Source organism: Hippoglossus stenolepis, chromosome 6, assembly GCF_022539355.2.
Source record: "Hippoglossus stenolepis isolate QCI-W04-F060 chromosome 6, HSTE1.2, whole genome shotgun sequence".
Taxonomy (NCBI): Eukaryota; Metazoa; Chordata; class Actinopteri; order Pleuronectiformes; family Pleuronectidae; genus Hippoglossus; species Hippoglossus stenolepis.
Genome location: NC_061488.1, coordinates 3,957,219 through 3,974,585, shown reverse-complemented (window position 1 = coordinate 3,974,585; position 17,367 = coordinate 3,957,219). Strand labels below are relative to the sequence as shown.

At 45.2% G+C, this 17,367-nt stretch overlaps 1 protein-coding gene across 3 annotated transcripts in view; it reads right to left on the bottom strand.

The window, feature by feature from the left end:
- Positions 1 to 953: 953 nt before the first annotated feature.
- magi3a (membrane associated guanylate kinase, WW and PDZ domain containing 3a) overlaps positions 954 to 17,367 on the bottom strand; it is a 103,651-nt gene continuing 87,237 nt past the window's right edge. Inside the window, exons 9-22 of one of the 3 annotated variants that reach the window (XM_035158560.2) lie at positions 15,712 to 15,912; positions 13,561 to 14,178; positions 11,890 to 11,921; positions 11,047 to 11,311; positions 10,122 to 10,216; positions 9,600 to 9,792; positions 8,660 to 8,875; positions 8,105 to 8,290; positions 7,867 to 7,960; positions 6,447 to 6,522; positions 6,030 to 6,167; positions 5,203 to 5,341; positions 4,876 to 4,968; positions 3,896 to 4,034 (exon numbers count right to left, since the gene is read on the bottom strand). In XM_035158560.2, coding sequence (XP_035014451.2) covers positions 4,916 to 4,968; positions 5,203 to 5,341; positions 6,030 to 6,167; positions 6,447 to 6,522; positions 7,867 to 7,960; positions 8,105 to 8,290; positions 8,660 to 8,875; positions 9,600 to 9,792; positions 10,122 to 10,216; positions 11,047 to 11,311; positions 11,890 to 11,921; positions 13,561 to 14,178; positions 15,712 to 15,912 — 2,306 coding nt within the window. In that variant the 3' untranslated portion in view covers positions 3,896 to 4,034; positions 4,876 to 4,915. Of the gene's footprint in view, positions 4,035 to 4,875; positions 4,969 to 5,202; positions 5,342 to 6,029; positions 6,168 to 6,446; positions 6,523 to 7,866; positions 7,961 to 8,104; positions 8,291 to 8,659; positions 8,876 to 9,599; positions 9,793 to 10,121; positions 10,217 to 11,046; positions 11,312 to 11,889; positions 11,922 to 13,560; positions 14,179 to 15,711; positions 15,913 to 17,367 lie in introns of all 3 variants that reach the window. The other 2 variants (XM_035158557.2, XM_035158559.2) reach the window with 2 other exon arrangements.

Below are 17,367 nucleotides of genomic sequence, written 5' to 3'. Positions count from 1 at the left end.
TTGTTTTTGTAGCCTCTGTAGGACTCTCCAGTATAAATGACCCTTTCAGGACCAGTAAACCTCATGGGAACCAAAGTCTGGTCCCCATGAGGCTAAACTGGTTCAGGTTAGGGGTCAGATGTGAATCGTGGTTAGTTTATGGTTAGGATTAGGTATAAACTGGTCACGGTTAAGGTTCAGGGTTAGTAGCTACGCAAACCTGTGTGTGTGTGTGTGGTCCAGGTATTAGTCATGTTGTGGGGACCTATATCTGGTTATACAGTCACATAATAGGGGTAGTATTGTTTAAATATGTATATATATATATATAGAACGTTTTTAAACTGATAATAGGCCAAAGATTGATAATAGGCCAAAGATTGTCGAAGTGAGTGGTTCTCAAACAGTGTGCATGGAACATCAGGGAAATAAATAAAGAGTGACACCAAGTTGCATGAATATGATTTATATAGAAAAGGTAAACAGAAAAAGTTTTTATCTCACTAAAACTCAATTTGGATCAATTCATTTTTAAACAATTGCTTCCCCTGTCACAGCTTCTGAAGAAAACATCTGAGAACCACTGGTCTAAGTTCAGGCTGAACAACATGTAGACATTTTAGATTTCTTTATAAGAAAATATGAGGGGGCTTTAAAATAAGTTAAATCATCTATAATCATCTTCAAACCACTAACTCAGATGTTTTGGAAAATGATAGATGATGATTTGGGCCAAAAAAAAAAAAGAGTAAACAAACCATAGTTAGAAAATGGATCATCTGTGTTTGCAATCGATTGTGTTCTGAAAAGAAATGACAAACTGATTTTGTTTGTTTACTTTGAGGAAGTATCTGCAGCGGAGTGGAATAATTGTTTTCGTGCAAAGATAGATGTTAAAAATAGAACAGAAGCAGCAGGATTCATATCCCTTCAACCAGATAGACTCGATTAAATAAATGAAAATACCACAGCGGTGTTTATTCAGTAAACCTTTATTTATCAGTGCATGAACAGAATGCCATGACCACATTATTCATTTTCACCCATTTTTATATCCTTTTCCTCTCGGTTCCCTTAGAAAAATAATGAAACGATTTACAGAGGTTTTGATTTTTTTCTGCATGAAGGCAAGTATTTATACAGGTGCTGTACAATTTATAAACATTTACAACTAACCATGATGTTCAAATCAAGAGACTTCTTTTGTTTTTCTACGTTGGAGCGATGCAAGGCCACGGTATCCTACATGGTGACGAACCGGTGAATCGTACGGCAGCCCATCATTCCACAATGACAATAAATTAGTAAACGGCCTCAGAGAAGATGCTGCTGTGCATCTTTTAAAAACAGGCACGCCGATGACGCCACAGGTTTGAACCACTAGATGTCTCTGTACTCCGCCGTTATAAACAACACTACATTTTGTCTTCAGATCAGGGCACAGCTGATTCTAATAAATAAAAAATAGATTTTTTTTCCTTATGCGACTTATGTCCCTGTTTAATTAAATTTGATAAACTTCAAATGGAAATCGGGTTTTCATACAACCACCAACTCCCTCCCTCCACGTGTGGTAAATTAACTGCATTCTTTTGGGAGCCTGGTTTTATTTAACACAAAAGTGACAGCCGTGGTGTTGTTAATAATTAACAGCTAAGCAAAAAAAATATAAAAAGCACATGCTATTCTTTCTTCCTTCTCACATTGATGGTCACGTACTAAATAAAAAAATAGATCAAAAATAGATTTGGAGGTTAGAGTGAGGAGATAACAACACGTTGTTTGTGCCCACAATAAAAATATCTCTCAAGGTTTTCAGCGAGTCGATTCACATACAATTCAACTCGTCTAAATTATATCAATATACGTGTCATCGCTTTTGTTAAATAATAATATATGCTTCTGATTAAGTATAGTCGATGCTACAGCGAATATCCAAAAACACACAGGCCTACCAGTCAGCTTGTATACGTACACACATAGACCTAAAGTACAGAGCTGCAAACAGTAGACGACAACATGACCGTGAACTCCTAGAAATAGAATGCATAGATTTTTAATGCTGTAACAATTTCAGATGGTGACGCTTATTTACACATTCTATTTCTGCACTTTGAATCCACATCAAAAGTGAAATGACGGCGCGGGATATGTGCACTGACAGTTGTGTTTACATATATATAACTTCAATAAATTACATTATGCTTTTTTTTTTTTATTATCAACACACGTGTGACAAACATTAGAACTAGAACCACAAGTATCTGGTCTGCTGATTGATGCATATAAAGCTCCGGGGCGGTCTGTCCACCCTCTGGTACGCTAATGGGATCAGAGTGTTTCAGAGTGAATACAGTCACACACACACACACACACACACACACACACACACACACACACACACACACACACACACACACACACACACACACACACACACACACACACACACACACACACACACACACACACACACACACACACACACACACTCAAAGAACAGGCCGTAAATGACTTAGAAGACACTCCGTCAACCCTTTGCTGCCAATTTTAAGAGAAACCCACCAGCCTCATTTTTTTTTTACTACATCCATCAGTGACAGCCACAGTGACTCAGTCCTGCCAGGAAGAGAAGCTGAGGGATTGTAGGAATGTGCCTTAAACCTCTAAAAGTGACAAAAACAAATTAAACCCAAAAACCCAGGATCCTTCGTGTACGTGAGCAGACGGGAGGAGCTGCTTCAAACCGGAGTCTGTGATTGGCACAAAATAGACTTCAGTGTCGCATTCAAAACATCGCGCTCCGACGCCATCTGATGCAAATACTCAGGTGGGTGCGAGCACGTGTGTCGGATCGGACGTCAGCAGCTTTGATGCAAACCAACCGAGGCAAACTGGGTGAAAGAAAGAAAACAAAAAACAGAAAAGCAACGAGAAGCTATGTTGCTGGTTACACAGTGATCTGCTTCGTCCGTGATAAAGAAAGATCCTTCATTTCCGGATGTTCAGAGGCTCAGCTTTATCTTCATAGATGCAGAGAGTCCTGGAAAGATTTCAGACATCTGCATATGTTGTGTCCACTCGGGACTGGATCTTGGCCGAACTGGGAACTTTCCACGGACCTGGGGTGATGGGAGCCTTCTTGCTCGCGGTGGTCCCGTTGCAGCTGGGGTCCTGGATGCTACTGCTCGAACCTCTGGGGTCCTTTCTGGTCACTTCATCGGTCGTCCCGTGGTGCTTGCCCTCCCGGTGTTGCGTGTCCCCCTTCTCTCTCCCGCTCTTTCGGCTCAGGGTGCCAATGTCGGTATCTGACCCCGCCCTCTCCCTGTGCATTTGGGAGTAAGACTTTTGTGCCGCTGCTTCTTGCTCTGCCCTTTGGCCCTTCTTGTGGCGTTCGCCGGTCGCCCAGCCTTTGTCTCCGCTCTCCGTGGTCCGGTAAGGTGCATCCTCCTCCTTGTACCGCCGGTCCTTCCCCTCTGCGGATGGAACGCTGGGCTGTTGGCCAGCTGGACGCCGGGGGCTGTGGGGCTCCTCCAGGTTCTTCACAGGCACAGCAGGGTCATGTTCCCTCTTGGAGCTCTTCCTGGTGCCAGTGGAGTAGTGGTCTCTCTGCCCTGGGGATTTTCTCTCCTTGCTCATGTCTTCCAAGGATCCGCTGTGGCCTCGCTCTGTCTTTCTCGGGCTCTGGGAGCGCTCTACGTGATCTCTCAAGCCTTCAGTGGCTCTTTTGGGACTTGCAGACTTGGAATCGGCCCTGCTTGTCTTTCTGGAGCCGGGCGTGCTGGGGCTGGTGGTGCGCTTATGGTCGTGGGGAGGAGGCTGCTGTCCTCTCGATCTGTTAGCCTGCCTGCCGTGCTCCTGACCGGTGCCCGGGGACCCAGACGCCCTGAGGTCCACCCCAGGGAACTCCTCGGTGACAGATATTTTTGGGGAAGATGGGGACAGTTCCGAGGTAGAGAAGAAGACAGAGGATGGAGAGGCTGGAGACGACTGTCCTTCAGATACAGCGAATCTGGGAAAGCTTGAGGTTGGAATGGTTACTTTGTCCTTTGCACCTGCGGAGCAAGCAGTGGAGAGTAAGACGAGGATCGAGCTGAGCTGAAAACACATGCACCCAATAAATAAAAAACAGCAGAAACTAAAAATCTCCCTGAGCTATTTTGCACATTGTCACAAGTCATGCAAAAGAAGCACAGGAACATCCTGATAGTGTTAAAAAGTTGTTTTCCGTCTAGCTTTGTAATATCCCTCTGTAATATCCCTCTAAATTCATGCCTTGTTTGAGATATATATCAGCCGACGACATAGCCATCAAAGAAAAAGGTGCTAGTGTTCACCCGGCACTGACGTTTCAATTTTCACTCGAGCTGATAAGAATTGCACAGCTGTGATTGAGAGCAGATTTATGCAGCAGAAAACCAGAGAGAGAAAAGGAAGAGTGATGAACTTGGTGGTGCCGAAATGAGCTTTTGGATTTCTAAGAGGAGCAACTCGTAGAATTCCCTCTAATTTGGTTTTTGGATTTGAAGGGTTCATGCCAGTGAACGCACACGGATCCTCTCACTGATCAATATCTAGTTAAGACGAGACTTTGGATGAGGTGTGTGTTCAGTGGCATCTCACTTTTCTTTTTGAAAACCCTTTAAAATAATAACTTGCAGGGATCTGAAGCCTCGCAGTTCTCCTGCAGGTCTGTTCATTCCTCTAGGACTCACTGCTTTAGCTCAACCCGCCAGAGAAGAGTCTACATATCATTACACTGTTTTTTTTACAAATATCTAATCTAGTTCGGATTGATCGTGACGGTGAAGTCAGAGAATGACACTCAAAATCTGGGAGATGAGTCACTTTGAAAGGACAGGTCAAAGGCAAAAGAAGGAGGAGTACAAGGTTTACCAAGGTTATTAGGGACAGACCAAGAAAAGCAGTGAGGCCTTTAGTGATGCTCTGGTTTCATGTAGAAGCACAGGGTGGAAGAAGAGTTCTGACCTATAGGAGGAAGAGATACATCGGTAGAAGTAGACAGCCGTGCTGGTGCAGAACACAGAGAGAGAGAGAGAGAGAGCGAGGCAGATACAGAGGTAGATCAAGAGAGAAGCTGGCAACACATGCATGAGAATAAAGAAAGTCAGCACCCTGCTATCAAGCATATCCATACAAAAGCTTCTGTGTATTGAGTGTGTGTGTGTGTGTGTGTGCATGCGGTTCTCAGCTGCCACTCACTGTGATCCGGGACCAGGCCCTGGCCGGGTCGGAGCAGCAGATGAACTTTGCTGCCTCCCGCCTGGATCAGCTCGATGGCCCGGGTGTGTGTGATGCCCTGCGTGGCCTCCCCGTTGATCTCCACTATCTGATCTCCGACCTGTGACGCAGACATCGCAAGCAAGAGGAGGAGTTCAGATGTTTGAAATAAAATCTGAAGTTTTCACACGGAGACGTGAGGCACAGATAGAGAAGTGCGTGAAGTGAAAGCGACGGCTGCACGCCGGCTTTCTGAAAACAGGACGTTAAGAATTGATGCGCGGGTCGGGGGGGCTTTTGACGTTAGAAAACACTTTTGCAGCAATTCTTTAAATTCGTCGAATCTGCACACGAGAGGAGACATGATACACATATTTTTTTTAGATTTACTTTGAGTGAGACTTTCCAAGGACATTAGGACAAAATGTGAATAAACTCGGATACATCAACACTCCTCCTTTGCAAAGATGCATTGACCATCTTTGCCGAGCGCGTCAGGGACAAGAGCAAGAACTGGTAAAAGCACGAGAGGCTTTCACCAAAATCTATAAAAAGATAAACCCATTATGAGAACATGCTTAAGTTTGCTTTACTATCTAGTAATCAAGTGTTGTGTTGCAAACAGGAACTGCTGATACCTGATTCTGTTACCACATAGCAAAAATGGAAGTTACTTTTCGGGAAGATTATTTAGGGATTGTGAGAAAACTCCCGAGTAAGACTTTTAGTTTCATTTAAAGTTTCTCTTGTGCAAGGTCGTACTGCCCAGTTCATTCTGAGGATAGAAACACCCCCACATTATAACTCACATGTATCCTTCCATCTTTCAGAGCAGGTCCCTCCTCGGCCAGTCGCAGGATGAACAGTCCCATGTTGTACTCTTTGCCTCCTCGCAGACTGAAGCCGAAGCCGCGCTGGCTGCGGTCCAGCTCCACCACGAAACAGCCCTGAGGTTCACAGAGGAGAGTCTGAGAGTGAGAACTGCTGAACAGGCCTGAGATAGAAAAGTCCCGGGTTCTGGTCAAACCCACAAAATCCCTGTTGCATAGTTTTTTAAATCAAGAGCCTGACCTATTTCCGATAAAATGGCCGATATGAGCCTTTTATATTTATTTTCTTAATTCAAGTTCACATATTTGGCTGCATTTCTTTATATTTATAGGTATCGGTATATTAATATTGCTATTGGCATTGATAAGATTAAGACTATTTGGTTTTGGTCTTACCTGCTTAGGGCCTGATGTGATGAGTGCTCCCATCTCTCTCTGTGAGAAAGAGTTCTTCATCTCACTGTCACCGTTCCTACCCCCCCCACCACCCAAAAAAAGAACATGTTAAAACGTGACCCACATTTCTGCAGATAACGGGTTTATTCACTCTTGTTTTAATGCAACGTGGGAATTCAACGTCAGCACAGAAATAGCACAGTCAGGAGTCTGAAGTGTGGAGACAGAAATGAAAAACACTAAAAACACACTTTCTATGAACTGCACATTTGAGTTTGTGCAGTGAATAAACAGAACAAGAGCGACACACAACATTCCTCCACATGTAACACTCCCCACATGAAACCACAGTTAAATTCACTCGATCTGGATTCTTTTGGATCTGCACATGAACATCAGTCCCTTAAACATGCCTGACTTTTTCCCATCATGATCCATGAATTATTCTGTGAGAAAAAAAAATCCTGGATCTTAATCCCTGATCCTAATCTGCTCTTCATCCTTCCACTGAGTTCCACGGAGATCAGTTCTGTAGTTTATGCGTAATCCTGCTGATGAAGCCATTTACTGCAAAACAAAAAAATACTGATCCAACGTCTGTGACCAGTCTGACATTGAAGGATCTAATACAGATGCTTGTGCAGCGTTGGAGCTACAGCACATGAGATGCTCTATGTTGTGGAGCCGGAGAATAAAGGATGAGTCTCTTCCTCTTCCTCCTCCTCCTCCTCCTCCTCCTCCTCCTCCGTGTCCAGTGTGATCCTCTCGCCGCCACGCCTTCACTTCAGCAGCACGAGCCTCTTTCTGTCTGTTTCATTATTCCACGCACAGAGACCAGTGAAAATCCTTCAAAGAGCCGCCCTGCTTTTACTGTTCAGTGCCGGATAAACGGGGGCACACTTCAATGCCTGGCAGAGCTCATTACCACGCCTTTGTGGGAACGCAGTTGTGCTAACACACTAAAGGGTCTCGGCCCTTCTTAGCGAGCTCTGGTGCAGAGAGGAGTCCACACACTTCACGCCGTGGAGATGACGGCTCGTAGTCTGGGTTAACCCGAGGCATGTGTCGGAGATTAGACAAGAGAGGAGGAAGGGGGCTCTGCTAAGGGATGGATGCAGGGCTAAATGAGAAGAGGAACACATGCTGGTAGACTGACACAGGTAATGTGGTTTAAGGCGAAAGATGAAAGGAAGTGAGATACTCTATTAATCTGTCTCTTTCTCTTTGCTTCGATGACCAAACGGTGACCGAGGGGGGATTTTCTGTCTCCCTGGATAACAAGGACAGTGTGGACCACGATGAAACACGAGCCGCGTGTCTGCTTTGAGAGAACTGGGACTAATTTAGGGTTCAGACTGTCTCTGGTGGAGTCGGGAGGAGGCTGAAAAGAGGTTGTAGGAGTCTGTGTGTGTACTTGTACCTCTCTAGATAGCTGGGAGGCTGTTGGCCCACAGCTCTGTGTTGTGCCGAAGGGCTCTGCCTGGCTGAATTTGTTCCAGATGGAGGAGCGCTGTCTGCGAAAGCACATTTCATACAACTCTTAGTGTGATGCACAGAAATACCACTGAAATCGCAAAACCCCATTTTTAGTTGTTTTAATATTAAGGTTGAAAACATCGTCTTAATCACGGAAACTCCCAGAACTCAGGTTTCCTTACCATCTTCAGGCACAACAGTGAGCGTGACAGAATTCCCAGCGTCCTTGATGAGCTGGACGATGTCGTTGTGCGACAGCTCCATGATGGAGCGGCCGTTGACGGCGGAGATGCGGTCGCCCACCTTCATCTGACCTATACGGTCTGTGGGGCTGCCCTCGATGATACGGCCGATCTTGTGAGGTATAACTGAAACAGAGGAATCACAACAGGTTGTTGTTATGCGTCTGATTCAATAAACTCAAGATGTTACTTTCGAATAACAAAGCAAAGGCTTGAGGTGAGCAGAGTGGTTTCTTGCTCCCAATTGAAATATCAGAGAATTCATTGACAGAATATTATGTGACACTCATACAACTGTAATTTGATTAATTCTGTTCGTACATATGAAAACTATAAATACAGCCGAGATTGATGGGAAAAATAAATAAATATATTTTAAAAGTAAATCAAAAGTGCTGAATAAATTAAACAAAGCAATTTTTCCCTAAATACTTTCTACACCGACGAAAAAACAAATTGAATTGCATCTAAAGTATGTTTTCGTTTGCTCCTGACCTCCGGGCGGGGGCTTGTTCTTCGACGTGAGGATGACGAAGCCGAAGCCCTCGTTGTCTTTGCGGTGCAGAGTGACGTCAAAGCACTCGGGCCGGGAGGACGCCGCCTGCTGGACGGCGCCTGGCCCCTCGCCGCCGGGCATCTTGGGCGAGTCGTTGACCAGCGCGGATGCAACGTGGTGGGGCTGCTGACCACCCTCCTCCTCGCCACCTCCATCTGACAGGGAACAGAAACACATCTGGATCAGATCACGAGGAAACCGTTGTTTTTGAATTTGTCCTTTTTCAGATCCTTCCATAACAAACACACAGCGGCTTCATCTAACCCTTTGTGCACATTTGAAATTCACGACTGTCGTACACTTGAAGCTGAAGGGCCTTTTACTATTTGTTATTCATAGGACGAGCTGATCTTCCTCAATCTCTCTTCATTGTATGTTTGTTTCCCTCACAAACCCTCACATGCTTAATGATCAAAGCTGTTGTTTTTCAGTACATTCAATCCAAAGTAAGTTCAAGAAGTACTTGTAGTATTTGCAGGGGTTTGTGCTGCAGGAATAGAAAAACAAAGCAGCTTCTTCTGTTTATGCTTTTTTCCAGTTTAGGGGAAATATATATATTTTTTAATTCCCATTCCTTCAATTTGAGTTAAACAAAAGATTCTTATTCTATAATTCTATTCCAAAACTTGACTTTTCCTCTCAGGAAGACATCTGCGTAGAATAACATCCTGAAAGTCAATTTCGGTCGAACTTCCTTAATTCACATTTGTCCGCAAGGAAATCATCCAGAACATTTAAGGGATTAGTAATAAAAAAATAAAAAAAATCAAGATCAAAGCTTTTGCTCCGAGTTTCTCCTCCAGTGTTTCGGATCAAAATAAAAGGAGTAAAAACGTCTCTGGGAGAAAAGCAGAGATGGCCGTTCGGCGGCAGACCCACCTGACTGGACCAGTTTCCTGCGGACCGTGAGCAGGACTTGGCCGTTGCGGGCAGCGTTGGTCATCAGCTCCAGCACTTGTTTGTGGGACTTGCCCTTGACCGGAACGCCATCTATGCAGAGCAGCTCGTCCCCGGCCCGCAGGCGCCCGTCTTTCTCAGCTGCACCGAGCGGCACGATGGCCCCGATGTACACCTGTGGACACAACGGGATATAAGGGAGGCAGCTCGACGTGGAGATTAACGGGTGTAATGGTAAATAAATCCCCTCAGTTGCTCTGAGCATTTGATGACATGTTGCTTCGGAGCAAAATCGAGCTTTCAAAGGTTTCAAGGTGTCAATTTCCCCCGTTGTCATCGAGCAGCAGCCGAAATTCAGGCAATTTCAGTAAGTGAATGCAGCTCAGGTATTGATTTGCTTTGTGTCTGACTGGTAATCTCTGGTATCTGGGGGTTTGGGATTTTAGCTGCACGCCAGGCCCGGTTGTACTTGGCTGGGCCGCACCGGAGTGGGACGCTACGTACCGGCTGGTCCGGCCCCTCGCCTCCAAGCACTCTGAAGCCAAAGCCCGACTCCTGGTTCCTTTTGATGAACACGTCCAGGTCCTTGGTGTTAAGAGCTGCAGAGGAGGAGAGAGGAGGAAACTGTCATGTTGTGTTGCTGGTCATGTGGGAAATGGATGTATTGTATCATGCAGCGGTTCTGAGACTGGCCCGAGGGACATTATTTAATCAGTTAAGGAAAATAACATCTGGCCCAGATACCACAGATCATTGATAATCTAGAAAATAAAATAGATTATTTATAAAACTCCCCAAAACTTCTGCATCTCTTTGACCTGATCACAAACATTTTATTCTCCTTGATAACTTATGCAAAGTATTTTGAACTAATTCAATATTTTTTCACTTCCATCCACTGAGCCTCCTTGAAACTGGAACCCCCTGGGAAACCAGCTTCCCAATATGAAAACCTCTGGTTTAGGTCATTTACCACATAAAAACAAACTATTTGGTGTTTTTCTCTTCTCAAATGTTAAGATGTTTTGCTCTGTTTTGTGTTTTTACCTCGACCAAGGAGGTTACGTGTTTGCCCCTGTCCATTTGTTCGTGTGTTTGATGTTTGAAAACTACTAAATGGATTTCCATGAAACTTTAAAGATGGGACTTGGGCCAAGAAAGTGAAAAATATCATGGATATAAAATCAGGCATGTAAATTAAAATCTGCATCGAGTGGATTTAAATGTGGTTTCATGATGGGACTGTTATAAACTGGAATATAAATTTAATACTACATGATGTAAATGTCACATGCAGCTTATTTAAAACAGTTGATTCTTGTGACGTGCATCATACATTTTGATAACAAGTGAAGAACTGTAAAACTTCCTGCTTCATGTCTCTGGCCTGTGATTTTCTTATTTTCAGCTCTGAGATAAAGTGACGTACGCTTGCTGTCCAACAAGGCCCTGGACTTGAGGTAGAGCTCCGACGCGTCCGGTTTGGGTGAAGACGAGCGCACGGTGCTGGGAGGGAAGGAGAGCGGGTTGGGGGGCATCTCCGGCTGATTGAGGGTCTCCGTGCTGTTGATCATCTCCTGCCACGGGGGCTGGGGGGTGGGCTGAGAGGTCGGATGGGGCAGCGGCTGGGGCAGCGGCTGGGCAGCGGCATGGGATGTGGGTGAAGGAGTGGGCTGGGACATGGGAGCTGTGCACTGAAACACAGACACAAGAGCTTCGGGTCAGTTATTTTTCCTGTATTTATAAAACATTCTTTAACGGACGGAGAGAAACTGATTGAAGGTGGGTCGATCCTCCACAATAGCAAAACCCCAAACTGCTACACCGCTCTTAAGTTTTAAAAACTGTGCATCCATGCAGAATCATTCTGTGCCGAAGCAATACAATATTATGAGTAAGCCTGTTGCTGCCCCGGCTTCTCTCTATTTTAAAGAGAGCTGCACAGGAACAAGCTGTTGAACACGGCGTATCATCTTAAACACCCATACACAGAGGGATGTTAAGTTGCCATTTGCCAGGAGCCGGCATATTTACCCACGTGCACTTCCAGAAATAACAGCCTGGCTAATGTGGGCTCCCCTGAATAATGTAGCTAATCACACACACCCACACAACACACACACACACACACACACACACACACACACACTGAGTGGTAACCAAGATGAAGTTAAAACCTTTTCTGTTTATTAATTCAGCAGCAGCTTTATCGTCGGTACATTTCCTTTTTTTTTTGTCTCATGGAAAGTTACAGGAATTTATCTCGACTCACCGGTTTCAGGGATTTCACAGGAGACGTCTGACCTGTGGACAAAGAAATGAATAGATTTCAATTAGTTTAGAAGAAACGAGCAAATATCTTTTATCGAACACGTGGTTTAAAGGATGATTTGCACGTCTGAGTTCTGCTTTTTCTTCTTGGATTTAAGTGGCAGAGTTTCACGCTCACTTTTCATGAGAACTGCATCTTGTGCTGCACTTTGTCACTGAGCGTTCTCGCCTGAAGCTTTTTAAATTATTATTTCACTCTGCTTTGCTTTCTGACTCACAGTGTCTATCAGCCAGTAGGTGGCAGTGTACTCCAGCAGCATGTCATTATGGGATGGGAAACACAGAGGTGACCCTAGGACCATTGAAGAATGTGCACATGTCTGAGTTGAGCCATTTTTTATCCCACTAGCTGCTGTAGATTTGCACATTTCAGGACTAAATTAAATAAAGGTTTGATCTGTATTTTTACCAAACAAACATATTAGCTGTATCTTTTATTGATAGTCACTGATCACTATCACCATATCTGCTGCAGTGGGCACGGTGCATATCCCAGTGGGACGGACACGTTTAAATCCAGAGCAGGGAGCCGGGCCAAATCATTTCCTGTTTCATTCCAGCTGTAATCAGAGGGGAGTTCTTGCCCCCTGCCTGGAAGCAAAGCTTAACCTAATCCTGGTCCGTGGGTGACTGGAGGGAAGCCCTGCGGCGCTGCTCCTTTTAGTCCTGGAAAGCTGTGATCTCCTGCTCCCTTTTTTTAAAGCAGTGACAACACACACGCACATCCTGCACACGCACAGAAAGCGTGTAAGAGTGGTACATTACAGCAAAAATGTAAAAAGTGAATAACAGCAGCACAAACACAGAACAAACCCCTGGAGCTCGGAGCAGAGCCCAGCTATCTAACTGTGATGTATGGTGCAACACTGATCTGTGAATCTAGGCTACTGCACTGCGAATAATGCAGAGAGGAAGACGCCGGAGAAAGCTTCAAGTAAGATGAAGGGCACTGATCGCTGCCCGACGTCTTCCTCTTCTCTTCCTGTATAACTCCCATTCCTCTGCATCTTCCCAGCGTAGCTCCCCATGTGACTAAGCGTGACTTGTGCATGGTGGGTGATGCAGGGTCAGTGTGGACCAGAGCGCGAAATCGCTTTATTTAACATCGGGAGGGTCTGTGAGGCCGAGCAACGTGGACCGGACACAGCACTCCTGTTTCTTTAGAATAGATTAAAACACATTGGATCTCGTTTTAACCTCAGTCAGTGCTGCTCTAACAACGTCGCTTTCTCACTGTCTGCTAAAATTAATTTCAAATCCAGTGGGTGGGCTTCTCTTCTCCTATTGTTTCCCTGTTGCTTTTATTTCAGGAAGAAGGGGAAGTAAGAGCGAGATAAACAAATGACAAAAAAACAGCCTGGGGAGATTTAAATGACGTCACAGACTAAACCAGCAGAATATCTCCAGGCACTAACACCTGTTTGTTGTCGGACGCAGTAACCTGAGCAGATTAATATAGACGGCAGCGGTTTTACAACAGAGATGACAAAGCATCGGCGCTGAGCCCCGGCAGCTGTGACATACTTGTCAGGATTAATTCCATGTTTCCGGCTTACCTGTGGCTGCGGTGCACACACGCAGCGACGCAATCCCTCATTTCCTGCAAACTCACCTCCTCGAAGCACCAGCACGTTGACCTCGCTGCCCACAGGCAGGTCTTTGAGGATGTCCACCACCTGCGTGTGGGTCAGCGTCTGGACGTTCTGTCGGTTGATCTCCTTGATGACGTCGCCCTTCAACAGGCCGCGGCACCACTGGGCGTCCAGGATCATCTTCACCTTTTGGCCCAGCGGGCAATCGGCGATGGCGAAGCCGAAACCCCCGGGGCCTTTCACCAGCGGCACGCTCACCAGCTCCGGCTGTAGCATAGTGGGGTCGGGGCCGTCTTGAGGGAGGTGGTGGTGGTGTTGGTGGTGGGGATGGTGGTGGTGGCGGCCTCCGTTGGTCATGGGTGCCACCGCAGCAGGATGCCGGGACAGGGTTCCCCCGTCTGGGACTGTGTAGTGAGGGTCCTGCGGCGTGGAGGTGGAGGGGGACGGGGAAGCGTCCTTGGAGGTGCCGGGGCCTCCCGAGGCGTCGTCGCTGTTGCTGGAGTCCTCGGGCAGCGGGTAACCTCGGCACAGGACCAAGTCCACATACTGGTTGATGGGGATGGACTGGAACATCTGCACCACATCAGCATGAGTCTTCCCCAGCACACATGAGCCATTGATGTCCACGATCACGTCACCTGAGAGGAGATCAAAGCTTTTAATTAGACATTAGTTTTATTTATTGCTTTTTTTCATCCATTGTCTCTTGCATTCACTTTTTAAAAGGACTTTGTAAACCTGCTTTTTGAAAAGTGCAATATAAATAAAAGTTTATCTCTATACGATTGACAGCTGAGACAAAAATATAAGATGGCTGCACCAGTGGAGACGTGTCATCCTTCTTTATACACAGTCTACTGTATAGATGTTAATGGCGATGGAGAGACCACAAGGGACAGACACGTGCTTCCTCATTTCATGTCCTTGTGTGGGGGTGGGGGGGTGGGGGGGCGGGGGGGCGGCTGCATGGTCGACTGAACTGCTGACTGGCTTGTTGGCTGGGATTCAGAAACCCACCTACGCAATCGATACCTTCTCAGAGCGAACACAGCGAAGCTTTCACTTCCTGAAATGAGCTCCACACCCTCATGCCTGTCCCGACCCTCTGTACTTCGCTCTAATGACTTAGTGACCGAGCCTCCACGAGATGACAGAGGTGGGCAGAAAGTGACGCTGGTCACCAGTCAGCAAGTCTTCAAGACACAGCAAAATAAAACTGTTACAGTCCACTGCTGGCAAATTATTACCCAATGAAAATAATTAAAATTCATTTCTTTGGATAAATCAATGACTCTGCCTCTCGAGGGAAATGAAATATTGAAAATAATTAGTCTCTCGGTCCCACTTTCATGTGGGTGCTCAGCAGCAGCTGTAAGAGCCTTGCAATCAATATTACTGTAATGTGAAACCCGAGGCACTTCACTAACAGCAAATTCAAATTCCACAAATCCTTATGCATGTGATCACAGTATTAATATGTAAAATTAAAGGGAGTTTACACAGCTGCAAACATGTGGGTGCTATGACAGCAGCTCTGCTCGGGAGCTGCGTGTAGCGTGCACGTCCGTGTTGAAGGCTGCGTATGCAAATTCTTCAGATAAGCGACGCTCGCCACTCTCCAGCCACGACAAGACGTTTAGTCTGCAAACCTATTAGACCTGTAAAATATGACCGCGTGTGAAATGTGGGTGTCAAACACAAACGGAACATGTGCTTTACTGACACAAGTTTCCTATTTTTAGATCTGCTTCACTGAACTCTGCCTAAAACCTTTGCTTGATCAAGCAATGTGACATTCACGGGGAAACGCCTGCTCTGTGGTTTCTTTTTCCTCTAAATGTGTTTGTTTGTGTGTACTCAGGGTACATATACTGCATTATGTATAGTACGCACGCCAATGCCAAACCACAGTGTCACTTTGTGCATCAGTACACACGCCATGCACACAGCGCACTTGTGAATGTGACACTGGATTAGGTTTTGTTTGATGACACTAATAATAAAAGCCTATTTGACTCTCCTCGACTCTTCGTTCTAGCAGTTTCACCTTGTGTGACTTTGCACTGGGGTCATCCACAGAGAGATGGACTCTAACAGCTAAAGCCAGAGACTAATCCAGATACCGGAGAGCACTCTGATGAACATTAGGTCTGCGGGGGGGGGGAGATTACCTGAGGCGATCCTGTTGTCGTGTGCAGCCGGCCCCTCCGGAAGGACGTTTTTGACCTGAAGGAACTCATCGGGCCGGTCTCCTCCGATGATCGTGAACCCGAAGCCTTGTGGGCTCTTTCTCAGCGCCGTCTGCAGGATGGAACCCTGGAGCTGAGATGGATCTCGTGTGAAGCCCCTCACTCCTCTACCAGGCTCTTCTGCTGCAGGGATGAGGAGACAGGTTGACAAAAAGTAATGGAAAAATAAATGGATTGCAGAGGGGCCATAGGTACACATATTCTTTACTCAAGTGGAAGTACAGATACTTGAGTTTAAAACAACTCAAGTATAAGTATGAAAGGAGAGTCTCGGAAGTGTACTAAAAGTAAAACGTTCCCCTCTGAAGGTTTTTATTTTCTCGCTGCATCTGTGCAAAGCAAATTTTCACTCATGTCACTTTAATACAGTTGGAAGACTAAAAAACACAAATTCCCTTAAACCACTCTAACTTCAAATAACATAAAAAACAATTAACTAAAAACAGGTTAAAGCAGGTGTGCTTCAATGTCCACGTTGTAATCGATGTTATCTGATTCTTTACTTTCTTCCACCTCGTTACTCCTTGTCAGGGACATATCTTTAGTCTTGATACGTCTTTTACTCCGTGTTACATGATTTGCACTGAGAGAAATACAACAAGGAATCGTCTTTTCCGTGTTATTGTCCATTTAGGAGGAAATCTGTTGGGAAAACTGTGCTCGATGATGCAAAATTGAAGATTGATATTTTCCCTCAAATGCATTAGATCGAAAGTAACAAGCCTGTTTTGAAAATGTGAGGAGAAGAAAGTTCAGACATTTGTGTGAAACTGTAGCAAATAAAAAGTAAAAGGTCGTCAGAAAAATACCAAATGTCAATAGTACTTTGTTAATTCCCTCCTCTCACTATTGAATTTCATTTTGCAGCAACTGAAAACGCTTTTATTCATATTCCAAATCACTTTGTGCATTGTAGTGTTTGAAAACCTACATTTCTATTGTCTTTCTGTCTTTTATTGCACATATTTATCGTTGACTGCTACTTCTACAGTGTGATGTTTGGTGCTCTGGGAAAGTTGCTACGCAAACTTCACTTACTTGTTAAACTCGTAATGAAGTCAGGGGCATTAACTCTACAGATGAGATTTTAAAGTTCACAGGTTTACGTGCGCTACCCAGCTTGTGAAATGAAGGGAAACGGAAAAGCTGCCTTGTAAACTACCATCTGTCTCCATCAGAACAACATCGGCACGTTGGAGTGTCTCGACAGAGCATCGCTCACCGCTGGTAATTACACAAGCATTAATAAATTGCCATTTAAAGTGCAAACTCATATAATCACACATGTACACACACATACACACACACATACACACACAAAGATCCTGCAAATCTGCCGCTCTGCTTGCAAAGCCAATAAACATCCAGTTATTACAAACGAGTGCATTTTGCTCCAGTTTCATCACAAACGATGAATAACTGCAGAGATAAATCGGTCCTGAAATGCACCTGACATTTTCAAGGTAAACGTTTCATTGCAAATTTCCGTTTTTTGGGGGCGCCGGAGCAGGATGTGTAAATGGGGCAACTTCATAGAAGACGGCAAAGGAATTATATTGTCTGCGTGCATGTGAAAGA